Source organism: Balearica regulorum, chromosome 20, assembly GCF_011004875.1.
Source record: "Balearica regulorum gibbericeps isolate bBalReg1 chromosome 20, bBalReg1.pri, whole genome shotgun sequence".
NCBI lineage: Eukaryota > Metazoa > Chordata > Aves > Gruiformes > Gruidae > Balearica > Balearica regulorum.
Window position 1 is genome coordinate 11,471,490 of NC_046203.1, and position 15,837 is coordinate 11,487,326.

General features: G+C 50.8%; 1 protein-coding gene across 1 annotated transcript in view; it reads left to right on the forward strand.

Moving 5' to 3' along the window:
* Positions 1-9,292: 9,292 nt before the first annotated feature.
* Positions 9,293-15,837, forward strand: part of RGS3 (regulator of G protein signaling 3) — an 85,224-nt gene continuing 78,679 nt past the window's right edge. Inside the window, exons 1-2 of the mRNA XM_075771977.1 lie at positions 9,293-9,428; positions 14,207-14,356. Of these exons, the coding sequence (XP_075628092.1) occupies positions 9,398-9,428; positions 14,207-14,356 (181 nt within the window). The 5' untranslated portion in view covers positions 9,293-9,397. The remainder of the gene's footprint in view (positions 9,429-14,206; positions 14,357-15,837) is intronic.

Here is a 15,837-nt window from a genome sequence, read left to right on the forward strand (position 1 = left end):
GGCAAGGTGATGAAAGTTAGTCAGCTCAGAGTGCCAGGAGGGGGTAGAGTATAGAACCATAGAATCCCGGACTGGTTTGGGTTGGGAGGGACCTCACAGCCCACCCAGTCCCACCCCTGCCATGGGCAGGGACACCCTCCACTAGCCCAGGTTGCCCAAAGCCCCATCCAACCTGGCCTTGACCACTGCCAGGGAGCCAGGGGCAGCCACAGCTTCTCGGGGCAACCTGTGCCAGGGCCTCAGCACCCTCACAGGGAAGGATTTCTGCCTCACATCTCATCTCCATCTCCCCTCCTGCAGCTTCAGGCCATTCCCCTTGGCCTGTCACTCCCTGCCCTTGTCACCAGCCCCTCTCCAGCTTTCCTGGAGCCCCTGCAGGGACTGGAAGGGGCTCTAAGGTCTCCCCAGAGCCTTCTCTTCTCCAGGCTGAACAACCCCAGCTCTCTCAGCCTGTCTCCAGAGCAGAGGTGCTCCAGCCCTCTGACCATCTCCGTGGCCTCCTCTGGACTCGCTCCATGTCCATTAATCTGGTGCTGTGTCAGGGGTGATATTTGAAATTGAGAATAGGGATTGGCAGTGCAGCTTTTTTCCATAGAAAGCGTATATTTTCTAGTAGCAAGGGCAGTACTACTGTAATGGGGACAGTTTACAGACATTTGTGAGACAAGTTTATAGGCAAAGGTTAGTTTTGGTGTCAGACATAAGTGTGCTGGGGATAGTATACAGCGGTTTGTGAAGACAAAGGTCAGACCTGAAGGAAGGCTTGTGTGCATGAGGGCTTGATGACTTTTCTAGTTATAGTGATTGGATTAATAAAAACCGTCACTGCGTGTACAAGTCATGTGTCTCGAGTCTCATTTTTAGCACACAGTAATGTATTCTGTTGTTAACTCCACGGTCACTTTGGGGCTCTCGGAGGTGGGATGCTGCGGTGGGTGCTGCATTACTTTGTGATGAAGGCAATGTTGGGTTGTAACCAGTTGATCTGCGACCGTAACAGACGGTGCTGATGTCGGCTTCTGGATGGACTGTTGACCTGGTGCTGTGAAGAGAACTGTCAGAAGCCGCTGCAGCTTGTTGTGTTTTGATTTTTGCCAGAGGGCGAGGTTGTTTTGCAGATGATTTGAGAACTAAGCCAGGCAGGGCCGGGCATCTTTGGGCCGTACCCAAAGCTTGCCCACTCACCAGCCGAGCCCCAGCGCCTACCATCGAGTCGTGTGTATCTCCCAGATATGCCAGACTCTTTTCTTTCTTGGATGCTTTGGTCACTGGTAAAATAACAAGTACGATGGTGTGTGCATATATTTGTTTTTAATTACAATACCTGGAGGGTTGAAGTACATTATTAAAGTGTTAATTTCTGTTTTCATGAGGTACAGGACATTATTGTCTCGTGCTTTTTGCTTTTCCACTCAGGCTGGCATAGCTGAGCCACTCCTCTGGTGTCGCTGTGTTAATACCAGTGCTACAAACAGCAATTTTTTTTGTACCAGTGTAAAATGTGACTTGCAGGTGTAAGCTTGACTACTGCAAGTTGCATTTAACATGTTTCATGTTCTACGCATGACAGCTAAGTGACACTAGAAAGCTGTTTTAGTATAAAAACTCTGGAGCTACAGGATGTAAGGCCAGGTTGTCAGCCTGCCGTGACCTAGGATGTACTCAGACCTGAGGACAACCTGATTCCTCCACAATTTTGTTCTGTTAACTTTATTTCACACTGTATACATCCTCAGTGGTTTGGCGGGTTTTTTCCTGCTAAGTTAATTTGCACAAATTTTCTGTGTTGCAGCATCTTTAAATAGATGATACCATCTCCCTGCTCTCCCTGCTGGAGTGGTTGCAAAGATGATGACTGCAGATGTGAACCAGTGGGATGAAGCTGTTTGGGGTACGTTTAGTTGTCAACATCCACAGTGCTGGGATACACTAAAGAGAACTGAGGGGGGAACATCCTTGGATCCATTTAGGAAACTCCTTCAATTTTTAGAGCCTTTTTGGAAAGGGAAGGTAAATTTATGGTTAAATTCTGATTTCCACTAAAGAAAGGAAAAGAACATTCTTACTCTTGAGATAACTAACTTGGAGTCCTAGCGAGGGTAAAGCAGTTTTTGGTTTTCACGTGAGGTGGTTGGTCAAGTTGAACACTGCTCACAGATACTTAGATTTCTAAAGCTGGAAGTGATCACTAGGTTGCCTAGTCTGACCCATGTAATGGAGGACTTCACCAGAATTTATCTCAGTGTTTAAATAAAACCTCTCTACTGTAAGTCAACTTGGATGGCTGACATCAATAAAGAAAGAACATTTTACTTTCCTTGGCAGGAAAAGTATTTCCTATGGCAGGAAATGGCCTGTTAGATTTAGGTGCAAAATTTCCAACATGATTTTTTTTTTATCATGTATATACATGCATATAACCTCACTCACTAATGATTTTATTCTGCCTGTGGACCTCAGCAACTTGCTTTAGTTAAGTCCTTGCAAGTGAGGTTTGTATATCAGCTGCCTGGAGCTTGCTTTATATACTCACTGGTCATCTCTTTCTAGAGTGTGCCTGTAGGTGTGATCTCCTGTTTAACCAAGTGATTCATCGATATCAGACAAATCTTGCAGTCCTATCCTTAAAGGCTTTTCTTCTGGCTGTCAACAAGAACTGGATCACTACGGACAGATAATTAAGGAGAAAGACTGGCTATACTTGCCTTACTAGAATTTCTTGAGATACACAGGAGTCTGACCACGTGCCCTCCTCTTCTGGAGCTGGAGAGAGCCCTTTACTGGTGGTTCTGAGCAGCAAAGGGGCTGTTGGGGCTGTAGATGCATTTTTGGCACTTAGGCCCTGGGAATGTGGTCTGCGTATAGGAAAAATTGTGGTTGCTGTAAGGTAAATTCTTTTTGTTTGCTTATCTAGAAATTCTGGCTATTGTTAAATGGAGCCATGGTGGCCGTGCACTCTACAGTCCGTAATTATCAGATCCTCGCTGTTCATCTTGCATTTGCTTTACTTTTCTTAGATGAACTTCTAACATGGAAAATAGTAAACATCTCTCCTGATCATTCTTCAAGGAGGTCAATGAGATGTTCCGAGCATCACAGGACTCCTTCCACCTCTGCCGCACCCTCTCTTCTGCATTCTCTGGTTCAAGAAAGCTCAGAAGATGATACTGATGTCAGGAATTACACTGAAGGCCTTTCTGTGAGTTTTAAGCCTGCAGGAAGGGTGGACGCTCTGATGATAGCCTGCTTGTTTTTCTCTGAATTTCACAAAAATGTTACATTTATGATCCAGCTGTAGCGGACATGGCGCTTACCACGTAGCATTTGTACTCTGCAGAATGCGCTCTTAGTACGGATGGGTTTGAATCTTGCTTAACTTTATTTCTGTGAAAATTATACTTCAATATCATCATGGCCAAAGAAATAATAATAATAGTAGTAGTAATAATAATAATAAGTACAGATTATTCCTGTATTGAGTAGTCATTGTAGAACATGTATATTGTTTTCATCGTTCTTGAAGATGTATTGTGGTAAGTGCAATACAGGTCCTGTAATAAAGAGGCTGTTACTGCAATAGATTAACCTTGTCCTCTTCTAAAAATGGGGGAGGAAGCATGCCAGAAGGTGGTACAGGTGCAAGCTGATGTTCTGATCTGCAAAACCTTCACCCTGGGCAGGAAAACCATCCTGTTGGATCTGCTGGGAATGCTCTCGGGTTGCAAGATTAAATGCAGACACAAGGCTCTGTGAGGTCTTGAGCCTGCAAATCGTTAAGTTCCTAATCACCACTGCAGGCCTCTTCCCCCTCGTTAGTGCTAACTAGATCCACCCTAAGCTGCTGTGGGGAGCAAGTTATCACTGCAGGTGAGTCAGAGGGGACAGCTAAGAGCTCAATGCAGGGTTCAGTGTGTGCTCTATTAGCTAGCTGTGTTTGGAGCAAAATGGCAAGAGAGAGTGTTTGCAAAGCTGAAGGCAAGGATGCAGCTCAAACTGGAGTGGCTTCTGTTGGGGTGAGGTGGTGTTACAGGTATTTCCATTTACCAGTTTAAATTTGTCTGGGAGACTGTGTATGGCTGCTCTGCTTGGTTGTTTGGAGTTTTTTTGGTTCTAGAAGATGAATGAATTTTAAACACTTGATGGTATCTTTTTTAAAAGGAAATAAGATTTTACTTTGTCATTATATTTTCTAGATTTTCAAGTGCATCTGTCCTCAAACTTAGCTCTAATGTCTGGAACCACTCCATCTTTCCTCTCCCCAAAACCAAAATAGGCACTGCAATGAGGAGCCCAGGTCCCAGGGGAGTGCACTGCCTTGTGGGTGTCACTCACACCCTTCTCTTCCCACCTCGGGTCTTCTAAGGTTAGACCATCTCTGGCTAAGGCCTCCAAATACAGCAGTTTCATCCTCAAAATATCTTCCTGGGAACCTTTTTTATCATAAACTAATTCAGCAGTTTTGACTAGCAAAAAATTGCTAGCCTAAAACTCTACTGATGGAGTGGACTTTCCTTTCTGACTGAAGAAAGATATTTGGACAAATTATGTGTACCAGTTAAGGAGCTATTTTCAGCTGCGTGGACCGACTATTATATTAACGCTAACTTTGTTAACTTACTTTGGGAAGTGCTTTGAAAGGGAAACCTGTAGGGTAACCTCTGATTTGCCTTTCGTACTGTTCATTTGAATTTGTTTCAGCATAAATCTTGCTTCTATTTGTACTGCAGTTCAGAAAGACCTGTTTTTCCAGGCCTGAACTCTGCAGCAGGGTCAGACATTATCTCACCTGGACAGATGAACCTCATGCTCTTTAATAACATTGTAAAAGTGAGTGCTTTCAGCTTGGAGGGAGGGGAGCACCTTTCTGACTACAGATAATATAATTGTTGTGAAACAATATATGCAATAATCAGGCTATGCTCTGCTAATTGGTTTAGAATGCAAATTAATCCATAGAGGTAGTTTAAAGCGGCCGCATTAAGGCTGAACTAATGGTGTGTCACCACCCAAATGGGATCTAACTCCTTCTATGGCTGCAAAATGTACAGTAAAGTCAAGTTGACCCTATTGTAGTGGAAAGTCCTTGAACTGAAAATTGTTATGGGCTGGGCAACTATTTTGGGAAAACGTCTCATGTGCCTGCTCTATTCTTGTGTTGTCCCCTAGGCATCACCTTCTGACCACTGTCAGAAACAGGGTACTGAGCTACACAGACCTTTATCCGACCCAGTATGTCTACTTTTATTTTCCTCAATATTCTTGAATTCTGTTAGGAAAAGGCTCTTCGTGGAGAGGGTGGTCACTCGCTGGAACAGGCTCCCCAGGGAGGCGGTCACGGCACCAAGCCTGTCAGAGTTTAAGGAGTGTCTGGACGATGCTCTTAGTCATACGGTTTAATTTTAGATAGTCCTGTGAGGAGCAGGGAGTCAGACTCGATGATCCTTGTGGGTCCCCTCCAACTGGAGAGATTCTATGTGCCTGCTCCCATGCTTGGGCAAAAGGGGAGAGTCAGGATCATACAGTTATGGGGAGAGAAAGAAGGCAGCCTCCCTTTCAGCAGCAACCTTTCACTAAATTAGCTTAATCCAAACATGAAAGTGTAGGAGAACTTTGGGATGTTTTACTTTGTGCTTGTGCAGGCTAGAAGTGGGATTTCGCCAGATGATGATGGAGATCTCTGCCAACAAGAGGGGCAGCTTGTCCCTTTCCATTGTGCTGTTTCTGGCGTTTGATCTCTGTCTCTCCCCATCACATGCCCTGGCCAATTCAGTTTGCTATGCTAACACCAGAAATAGTTCATTTTCTATGAAATCAGTGAGGTAAACTGGGTCACCAAAAGGTTGAATAGTGCCAGAGTCTGGGTGAAGCCCTGGAAAGCAGAGCCCAAGCGCGTGGTATCAGCTAGCTGGTAGAGCAACTCAACTATTTCATGTAGATGTAGCTTCAGACTGTGCACGCAATTCCGCTCAGGTGACAGGCAATAACTTTTTAAGCTGTTTTAACTTAATTACTTTTGTCTATGTAAGTGTACTGAGGCCAAAATCATAATTCCCAAGAGAGCTTTTGCTATATTGAAACCTATGTCTCTTATGAGAAGTGTCACTAAAATTTTTAAAGACCCAGCTTGATTATTACATTATTTTTATTGCATTAAAATAAACCAGCAATGGCTTAATACTTAGTGTTTGTCATAATCCAGTAATCCACAGCAGCTGCAGGCTCAGAAAAGTGACCTCCTGAAGTCTCTAATTGTGCTGTATCCGTATGCCAGCTTTGAGTGTTTCATTTTCCTGAGACAGCTGCTTCTAAGCAGGGGAACTGTTCAGAGTGGAAATCTGGTTGTTAAGTTGGTCCCAGATAAACAGAAAAAATATCAAAAGCCTGGACTTTTGTCCAGGAAGCAGTGTCAGAGTAGCGGATACAGAGGTAACAGCTACTCTGGCAGCAGAGCGCTGGATCCCAGCCCGGTGTGCAAGGCGGCAGGGTCCGAGGGCAAAGGCTCGGCGTCACAAACCCAGAGATCAGGTAGCCCCAATGTCTGCACAGGAGTTTCGAAGTGGCAGTAGCTGCTCCAGTGACCTGTGGGATCAGGTAATCCTTGTCCAGGATTGCTGCACATCACCACTTGCTGTTGAAGTTTTTGCTGTGCTTTCACTATATTTATTTTTTCGCGTATGTATTTGCTTGACCTCGGTTGCCTTCTTGATCAGTTGTAATGGGCTCTAGGACTGCTGCTGCAGGAGAACTGGATGTTCAGATCGGACGGCCTTTAAGAGATGGGGAACATCTCTCGGTGCTACTCTCCACTACTGTAATCGGGGATTCAGAGCGCATGGGGAAGAACGGTGCTGTGAGTTTATGTAGTGCTGTAATTAGCTTTTATTCAGGTTAAAGCCTGTAAGACAGGTATGTGTTACACACCTCCCTACGAACGTCCCACTGCCTTAAAGAAATGCAAAGCCAAGGACAAAGCCTTGGTAAGATTGTGAGGTGTTTGCGTAGCGTTCCTGAATTAGGCGTGTGCCCAGTCTACTGTTATTCTGCAGGCTAGAAATGACAAAAGGGAAAAAGGGGGGGGGGGAAGGAAGAAAATAGCACCAATGGGTCGTAACGAATTGTAGGGTCAGTATCTTCTCTCCGCCTTCGGAGAGTGAATCGGGCTGTGCTGTGTTCCTGAGGAGAGCCCACAGGCTGATCTGATTGCCAGTGTTACCTGTTGGTGCCGTTTCCTCACCGTAACGGGTGGCAGCGGGAGGCTCTGCCAGCCCTGGTGGGAGATGTTTGGTACAGGATGTTTCTGGAGCCATCAGAAGCATTGCTGTGCTTCAAAGGGTCCCTTCTGGGTTAGGCCAGGATGTCTTAGGCCTCACCAGCACAGGGCAGGCGAGGGAAGCAGTCAGGCAGTTTCTGCAGCCTCAGAGCATTCAAAACAGGTGAAAATCTTCAAGAACTGAAAATAAAAACAGAGCTTCTAGCTCTCCCACCTGTTTCTCTGCTGTGTACTGTTTCATGGAGAGGAGCTGATTTATGGAGTAGCTGCAATACAAACCACAGCCCAGCTGTAGCTGCCTTAGTCTGAACAGTTTCAGGCTCAGTTTAGCCTTAGCACTAGGAAGGGGTGAGGGACAAGATGAACTTTTTTCAGAGCTCAGCAAGCTTGGCCCTGCTGAAAGATGGGCACAGGAACAAGCAGTTGTGCGTGCAGGCTGTTCTGTGCTCTGCATTCCTGTGAGTAGCCGGGGAGGTCTGCAACAGCTCCTGCTCACGTGGGATTCCTTACAGATCCTTTGCCTGCCCTAGAAGTACTTGCTGTGCTTTAAGCCACAGGCACCCTGAGCTGGTACGGCAACGCCTCACCAGTGCAGAGGCCGAGAATCAGTGTGGGTTAATCCCTTTGCAGGTTCAAACTGTTAATTTTTTTTGGGAAGGGGCAGAGAGAGAGATTTAGAAAAGGGCTCAGCCAAATATGTTTGTTATCCAAAGCTACGGGTGAAAAATGTCAAACACGTCAGGTCCTATCAAAGTGAAAAGGCAAGGGTCTTGTAAAACTCTGGACATTGCAGTGACTCTGGTATCTCGGCAAGGCAGCAGCACTGAGCTGAGTGCTGTGTTGGGATCCTGTGCTGGCCGTGGGAGACCCTGCAGAAGGGGGTGGATGGCTTTGGGCGGTGGGCAGGAGCAGCTCGCATTTCCTACCTTGGGTCAGTGCTAGTTTAATCCCCAGTGCAGCGTTCGCTCTGTGCCATTGAAGGTGCACTTTTGCAGGAGCATGGAGTCCCAAGTGCATCTGCCTTGAAACCCCACCTGCGCTGTGAGCGGATGGAGCCGCAGTTTGGCAAAGGCAGCGGCAAAGACCGTGCTGGGGCACGGTGTGGGTGTTGCTGTGGGTGCAGTGGCTGGCTCACAGATTTGGGCTCCACTGGGACATGCAGACTCTGGGATGTGAGCAGAGCAGGCGTGTTGTTTCTGAAGATACCCTTGCAGCAGGGGAAACCTTTCCTGGGCCCCAGATTGGAAAAGGATTTAGTAATCAGCCAGTCTGCACCTCTGTTGGGTTCCTCACTGGCATTTTTCAGGGAACGATTCGGCTGTGCTTGCTGCCAAGGTGGTGTTGGGGACAGGAGCCCCCCAGCTCTGCACTGTACGAGATGCTTGCTGTAGACCCCAGGGGAGAGGGCGCTGCAGCAATCCCACTGCTGGGAAAGTGCTGAGGTTTATGTGTCTGTCCTGTATGGCAGACTTTGCTAATCCCAGAAATCTGCCCTCAGGATTTCCCAGAAATAGCCCAAACCCTTTCTGTTCCAATCATCTTACCATCTGGGAAGCCAGGTAATTTTTCCCAGTCTGATTTAGTTTCTTTAGTTTCAAAGCCAGCTTCAACCTTACGGGTTTTCTGTGTGCATATGTTACCCTTTTGCCTGGAATAACTGTCTAAGCACGTGTTTGGATTTGAATATCCAGCCAAAGGTAGATCCTAGTGCTGGCAAACTGAAATTTGTGATGGAAACCTGTGTTAAATTTTAAAAGAAAGTCATTAACTCCTGAGCCAACCAGCTGAATATGCAGTTTGCTGGAGACTCTAATAGAAATGCAGGTTAAGGTCAGTCCCCAGGGGTTTGAATGTTAAGAGGGAAGTTAGAAAGAGTTGGTACCTCGCTGTTGGGAGCCAGTAGGGAAAGGAGCCGTTGCTCACGCCACCACCGCCATCTCTTCCCGGCATGCAATTTAATTTGTAACTTCCCTGCTTCCTTGTGACATCTATATACTGGTTTTTTTTCCCCCCTCTCCTTTACGGTGGTGCCAAGGTCAGAGGCTCGTGGCAGCTAAATCACAGCTTGAGCACAAGACGCTGGTGCTTGGACGCTGCTGGCGCGAGTGACAGTCCTGCGTGGGAGTCATGGAGCAGCTGGGGGAGCCAGGGCTCACGCGTGAGTGCTCGGATGATTTCTCTGCTTAGTTTGCAGTGCTGCTCTGTCTCCTGGGTGAAGGATGGATTATGACTGTGCCGGCGCCTGGTTATCGCCACTGAACCACGCGCTGGCGCTTGGAGGAGACAAGGGGCTGTATCTCCCACACACCCTTTGACGGAGATGCCCAGCTCCTTGTGGGACTGTTTGCTGGTGGCAGACCTTGGGACTCTCTGCTAGCGCCTTGTGCTGTGGGATGGCACAGGCTTGAGTCTGCTGGGATTGGGAGTCAGGAGTGGTGTTTGCAGCCAGTCAGCCTCAAGCCCTCTAGGAGGAGAGTGTGTAGGACTCCAGTGGTTTTGGAGTTCCGGAGTCTGACAGACTCTTCTTTACCTTTTCTATTAGTTTTTTTATTTTGAAAAACTCTATCTAATGGGATTCTTTTACCCAAACTTGTGAGACTGGCTGCTTTAGAGAGAGACTGAGTTTTGTTACAGTCCTGTTTGTCTTTCCTTTTGTCTCTTAAAAGCATTTTGCAGTACAGACACAGAGAGAGGAGGCTTTGCCTGAGCCTGGGGAGCTCCTAGGAGACAGGGCGGCCTGTATGCCACCTCTCGCTGCATGGGCTGGGGAGCAGTGCTGGAGGGGAACAGCGCAAGCTGTGGTCTTGATGCTGTCATGAGGATGTGTGGTGAAGGAGATGAGGACGTGGCAAGGCTGGGCTGGTACACGCTGCTTGTGTTAACAGAGGTTTGGGATACCCAGGACTGCAGAGTGGATCGTTTGCTTGTTCCCTCAGTAGGACTGCTTGGTGTTGTGTGTGCTGTGGGTCGAGATGTGCTGTGCTGGTCGTCGATAGCTGGGGATGCTGTGCACTGCAACATGCAATCCTGGACTGTACGTTTGTTTATTTGTTTTCCAGGAGCAAGTAAATTTGCTGGGATAAAGCTTTAATTTTGATGGGTGACAGATGGAGATCACTGGGAATGTCAGCAAATGGATTCAGCTGAACAAATGAGGGGAAGAGTTTTTGATAAGCGTGAAGGGAGGGACATTTTGAAGTGCCTTAGAAATGACCCCGTGTCCCTGAGCAGTGCCCATCCCATCTGTGTGCTGGTTCCCGGTTGTCCAGGACTGTGCTTTGACGCCATTTACCTGTGTGTGTGGTGCTGAGGCATCAAGAGGGCTTCTGGGGGACGTGGCAAGGGATGGATGGATGTTGGGGACAGTGGCAGGGTCCTTCTTCAACCCTCCTGTCTGGGACGTGACAGCAGCACTGACTATGACCCAAGGCAGTCTGGGGCCTCTCTTCTGGGGACCTCCATCTGTGACCTTGCTGTTAGGCACAGCTGTAAGAGAGGGGTTTTGAGCCTCCATGAAGTTTCTCTGCAGCCCCTGGGGCTGGGATGATGAGGGGTCCCCAGACCCTCCCTGTGGGGTGGAATGGAGAGCTCCTTCTGTTGTATAAATACGTGTGACTCGGTTCCTCTCCCAGGGTTGTTGCCAGTGTTGCCTGTGAGGAGAGAGGAGGAAGGTGAGGGTGGGATGAAGGGGTTCATCCCCTCCCCAACTCTGTGTCCAGGGCTCTCTTGCATGTCAGCAGATGTGGCTGGGATGTGGTAGAGGATGTGACACTTCTAGTTTCAGGTCGTCAGGATTTGGATGAGCTCTGATGTTGGTGAGCTCTGCTAGAGCTGAAGGCTTCACTGCTGGGGAAAGCCAGACCTGCTCTGCTGGCTGTACCTCTGTCTACATGGGCCATGGGGATGTGTTTCTAAGTGCCAGCAAATATCTCCTTGGGCAGCTGGAGCAGGGAACTGCAGGATGTTGTGGCACAGGCTGCGTGCTTGGCCGGGTTGTCTCCTTGCTGGTGAGCCTGTGTGTGGTGCAGGGATGTACTCCTGGCTGCTGGTGAAGGACTGTGTCCTCTCTGGGGCTCCATGTTCCCCTCCTTCTGTTTCTGGGTTTGCACAACTGCATTAAACCCTACCTCACACAAAGCAGCTGTGCCAGATGTGGGAAGCAAGGTACTTGTTATGGGCAGAGATGCTTTTATCACAGAGCCCCAAGAGCTGGAGCAGCCTTTCCCCTCCTGTGTCCACGATGCTCCACCAGACCTTGCCCTGAGCTTGCCGCTCCCAGTGCCTGTCGGAGAGGCAGGAGCCAACAGCACCAGCTTCCCCTGTGGGTTGGTTACCAGGTCCTGAAGGACTCGGGAGCTCTGGAGGCTGCAGGGTAGCACTGGGAGCCATGGGGCCACCAGGCAGCCAAAAGAGTCTAGTCGGTGGCCCAGCTTTGCGGGGTCTGGACCAGTGTCACCAGGCTGCATCTTCTGCTCCCCTCCCACGCCTCTGACATCATCAGCCTCACTGAGAACTGGGGATCCATCTTTCCCCTGTACTCAAATTCAGTAGTATTGTGGGAAAAGACAGATGTGTTGGAGCTGCTGAGAAACCAGAGGTTGCGGGAGCTCCTGGTGCTCTGGGTCTGCCTGTCCCACAGGAGTTTCTGCTTGTCGAAATGTCCTGCACTGCTTGTGCATCCTCTGCATTTTAATTAGGGCAACAAAGGCCACTACGGTGCTAAACAAGCAAGCAGCAATTAAAGAATAAATCACATCTTTGTTAGGGGCCCCCTCTACCCTACCCTGAACTCAGCGTCCCTGTGGCTGGAGAGAGCAGGAGGTGATGGGGGCAGAGCTGGAGCCTGCTGGGCTCCCAGGCGTCGCTGCTGAAAGCCTGGGCAGCAGGAGCTGCTCGCCTGCGCCGACAGCTCTCGCCCACCGTTGTGCCTGCTGCCTCTTCCCCTGGGCTGTGCAGTCCCCTGGGTGCAGGAGGCTCCAGCAACGCAGCGTCCGTGGGATGGCTCTGGGTGCTTCCCTGAGCAGGAAGGTGACTCTCACAGCCTGAGTGGACTCAGCTCTGGGCTTTTTTTGCTCCACTGATTGCTGAGCTGCTTATCACACAGCTCACATCCCGACTCCTGCCTCGCTGTGATGCTGTGTGGAAAAGGGGCAAGGAGGCACCTGGCCCCTTTCCACCATGGGACAGGAGCTTTCTGTGGGAGCTGCCAGCAGCAAGTCCTGGTAGGCCTTCACGTGCTCTAAACATCTTAGGAGGCAAATAAAACAGTGAGTGGCATTAGCTGTCTGCTTGGCTGGGTGCCTTCTCAAGGCCCCTGCGGGTTGCCAAGGTTAGGGCAGAGCACTGTGGGAGGCAGGTAGCCCAAACAGAGCCAGGCTCTTTGTCTGGAGGCCTTTGGAGACTGCTGGGTCGTTATTTGTCTCTCCCCCATGCCCAAAGGTGCTGTGATTTATGGCAGTGGTACAATCGGTGTCTGTTGGCAGTGATGGACTGGGCCGTCCAGAGAGCATCCCTCCCTCCTTCCTTCCCTCCCTTGCTTGCTCTGCGTCCCTTCTGTTGCTTTTCCTGCAATTTCAGGCAGTTTTACCATTCAGCCAAATCAAGCCAGTACCCCTGTCAGAGAATAAGCCAAACTTTATGGGAAAAGACAGCTTTTCTAGTGAGCAAACAGCCCTTCCAAGTTGCCTACCTCTCATGCCAGGACCCTTTGGCTAGAGGCTGTGAGGATGGAGCTGGGGGGAGGTTTTGGGGTACCTGAGGGCATTGGGCAGTGCCAGGTCCTGTACATCCTGGTACACACTGCTGTGTCACGGGGCTGAGTGGCGCATCCTGGCTCCGGAAGGCTCGATCTTGCATCAAAATCACAGGTCAGGCTCTCTTGCTTTTATGGATGGGGGGTGTGTGTGTGTGTGTGGCACGGCTCCATCATGGGATGAGGGACGCTGCGCTGCCCCGCTGCCCTCGCAGGGGAATTAACCTGTGACCCCATGGCTTGGGCTGTCCCACGGGGTGTTTGCAATGGGTCTGCAGAAGAGCAACATAAGACACTTGTGCCACACTAATCCTGCGCTGCTTAGCTCTGTGGAAGAAGCCTGGGCAGATGTTTCTGATCCTCAAGAGTTACCGGGCCAGGCTGGTTCCTCTGCTCTGTGCTGTGGCTGGGAGATATCTCCATGGAGGCTCCCATTTCTGGGTCTGTGCACTTTTGTCTCTATCAGCACGGGATGCTCTGGCAGGTTCCTGGGTGGTGGTTTGATGGTTGTGAGCGAGGAGAGGCAGACTGGGGCTGGTATGCCATCTGCAGGGTGCTGGCCACAGGGAAACCATCCAATTCCTCTTGTGCAGAGCGTCCATGCTGCTTGGAGCCTGAGCACTTCAGTGGGTTGTGGACTGGGAGCTGGATCTGAGCCAGGGCCTTGCAAGACTGTCCTGAATGCCTGGCAGCGGCAGAACAACATCTCCAGCGTCCTGGAGAGCTCCTTATGGGCTAATGAAGCCCTGACAGGGCTGGTCATCTGTTTTAAATGTAATAAAATATAGCAGTGCTGCGCAGAGCCTCTGGGATGTGCTTGGTACATGTGAAGGGCCATGGTCAAGGCTGCAGATGAGACGCAACTCCCTCTGAATCTGGTGACTCCCTCTGGATGTGGGTCTGTGTGACACTGGCTGTAGTGAATTGCTGCCACTCCTCTCCTTTCTGCAGGCAGCAGGGCTGGCAGTGGGATGACGGTGTGGGGCAGATGTGCCATGCTGCCACGTTTGTGCAGGGCTGGCCAGGGGACTTGGCAGCGTGGTATTCTGGGGAAGGCTGGGACAAGGTGGAGACATACCCTTGTGGTGGGTAAAATCAAGGGTCCTGCAGAGCCTGTCGTGTCCTCTGTGTCCCAGCTCCCTGTCCTGCCATATGCTGTTCTCATCTCCTCTTTTCTCTGGTAGGGACAGGGCAGAGTCCCCGGTTACTGCAGCTGGAGCGTCTGCCAGCCCTGACGAAGGCGCGATGCGGGGCTGTACGACCCTCCCTGTGGAAGCAGAGGGGACGATCGGGGAGCAGGAGGAAGATCAGCCATGCACAAGTGAAGGGGAAAGGTAAGCGATGGGGGTGTGAGAGGGGCTGTGGGCTAGCCGGGGGCTCAGCCCTGGCCAGGAGTGTGTGGAGGGGTGAACATGGGGAGGAACAGCAGCCCCTTGTCAGGGCTGAGCTCTCCCATTGCCCACTGCTGCCCATGCCCAGGGCAGCAGGACCCGTGACTTGGCCGCTCTTCCCCAGAAAGCCCTTACGGGGCTGATGTAGGCTCACCACAGGGGATCTAGGCGCACCACACGTTGCTGTGGACCTGTAGCCTTGCAGCAGTGCCACGAGGAACCGAACTCATTGAGCGTGGCATTTCCTGCAGTGTGGGGTAGTGTGCGAGCAGGTCGCTCTGCTGGGCGCTCTACTGCTGGGCTGTGGGGAGCAGGGCTGCATGGATCTGTGGGTGGGAAGCAGAGAGCTCTGGGACAGCCCAGCCTTTGGGGAGGGGGCTTTCTCGGAGAAACCTTCTCCATCATTCCTCCGCACTCTCCAGAGCTTGTGCTCAGCCCCAGGTGCCTGCTGGTAAGGTGTGGTACAGTGTCCGGAGCTGGTGGGTGCATTGCCAGCTTCCGAGGGGTGGGAAGGGCTGCTCTGGGGTCTTGCAGAGTGACCCCTGTGAGCCTGGAGGGCTGCGTGCCTCTTTCCTTGTCATATGAGAGCCAAGCAGGTAATGTGTGCCCTGCCATCCCTCCCGTCCTTGTCTCACCCCCATAAGCCAATTCTCTTGCACCCTTTCCTTGCCTGCAGTAACTTCCCCAAAGAGCCGTGAATGCTGCTGTCCCGGGTCGCTCCGGTGGGACAGTTCCCCAAGCAGCTGAGTGTGTGCTAGCAAACCCGATGGCACTAACAGTCACGGGGATTACTTACAGCCTGGTACGCTGCAGAGGAGAGGAAACATTGCAAAGTATTCCGCTTTTCCCAGGAACTCATTCCCGGTGCATCAGCAGGGTGGCTGTGGGATGGTGCCGGCGTGGGTCCCAAGTCTGTGGAGGAGGGCAGGGCGCTGCCCGCGTCCTTGCACGTGGGGCTTGGGCCTGTTTGCTCAGGCAGGTGCGGTCCCTGTTCAAATCTGCGGGGCCAATGGGAGCCGCGCCGTTCAAACGTGCGGCGGTTGGACGCGTGTCCCATGGAAACCCGGCTGCACGGCTGCTTGTCACTCCCAGCTTAAACGGCTGCTTGGCTTTCCCGGGCTAGGCAGGGAGGGCTCCAATTACTGGCTAATTAGAGGTGTCCTGCCATGGAGCCTGGCAATGTCCACAGAGTCTCGCTCTGCACCCGCCAGGCTGACCTCCTGGGAGCTTCTTTCTACCTCACCACGTTTGGTAAGTGCTGAGCCTGCAGCTCTGGGGAGCAGGGGGTGCCCCCGGTGCCTGGGGATGTGGCCCTGGCCAGTACGGCACGGGGAGCTGCAGCAGGTCATGGCCAAAGCCTGGAGTGGTAGGAACAGGCAGGAGAGCTGCTCCCCGAAGGCATTAACGCTGAACGGCAGCCTGCT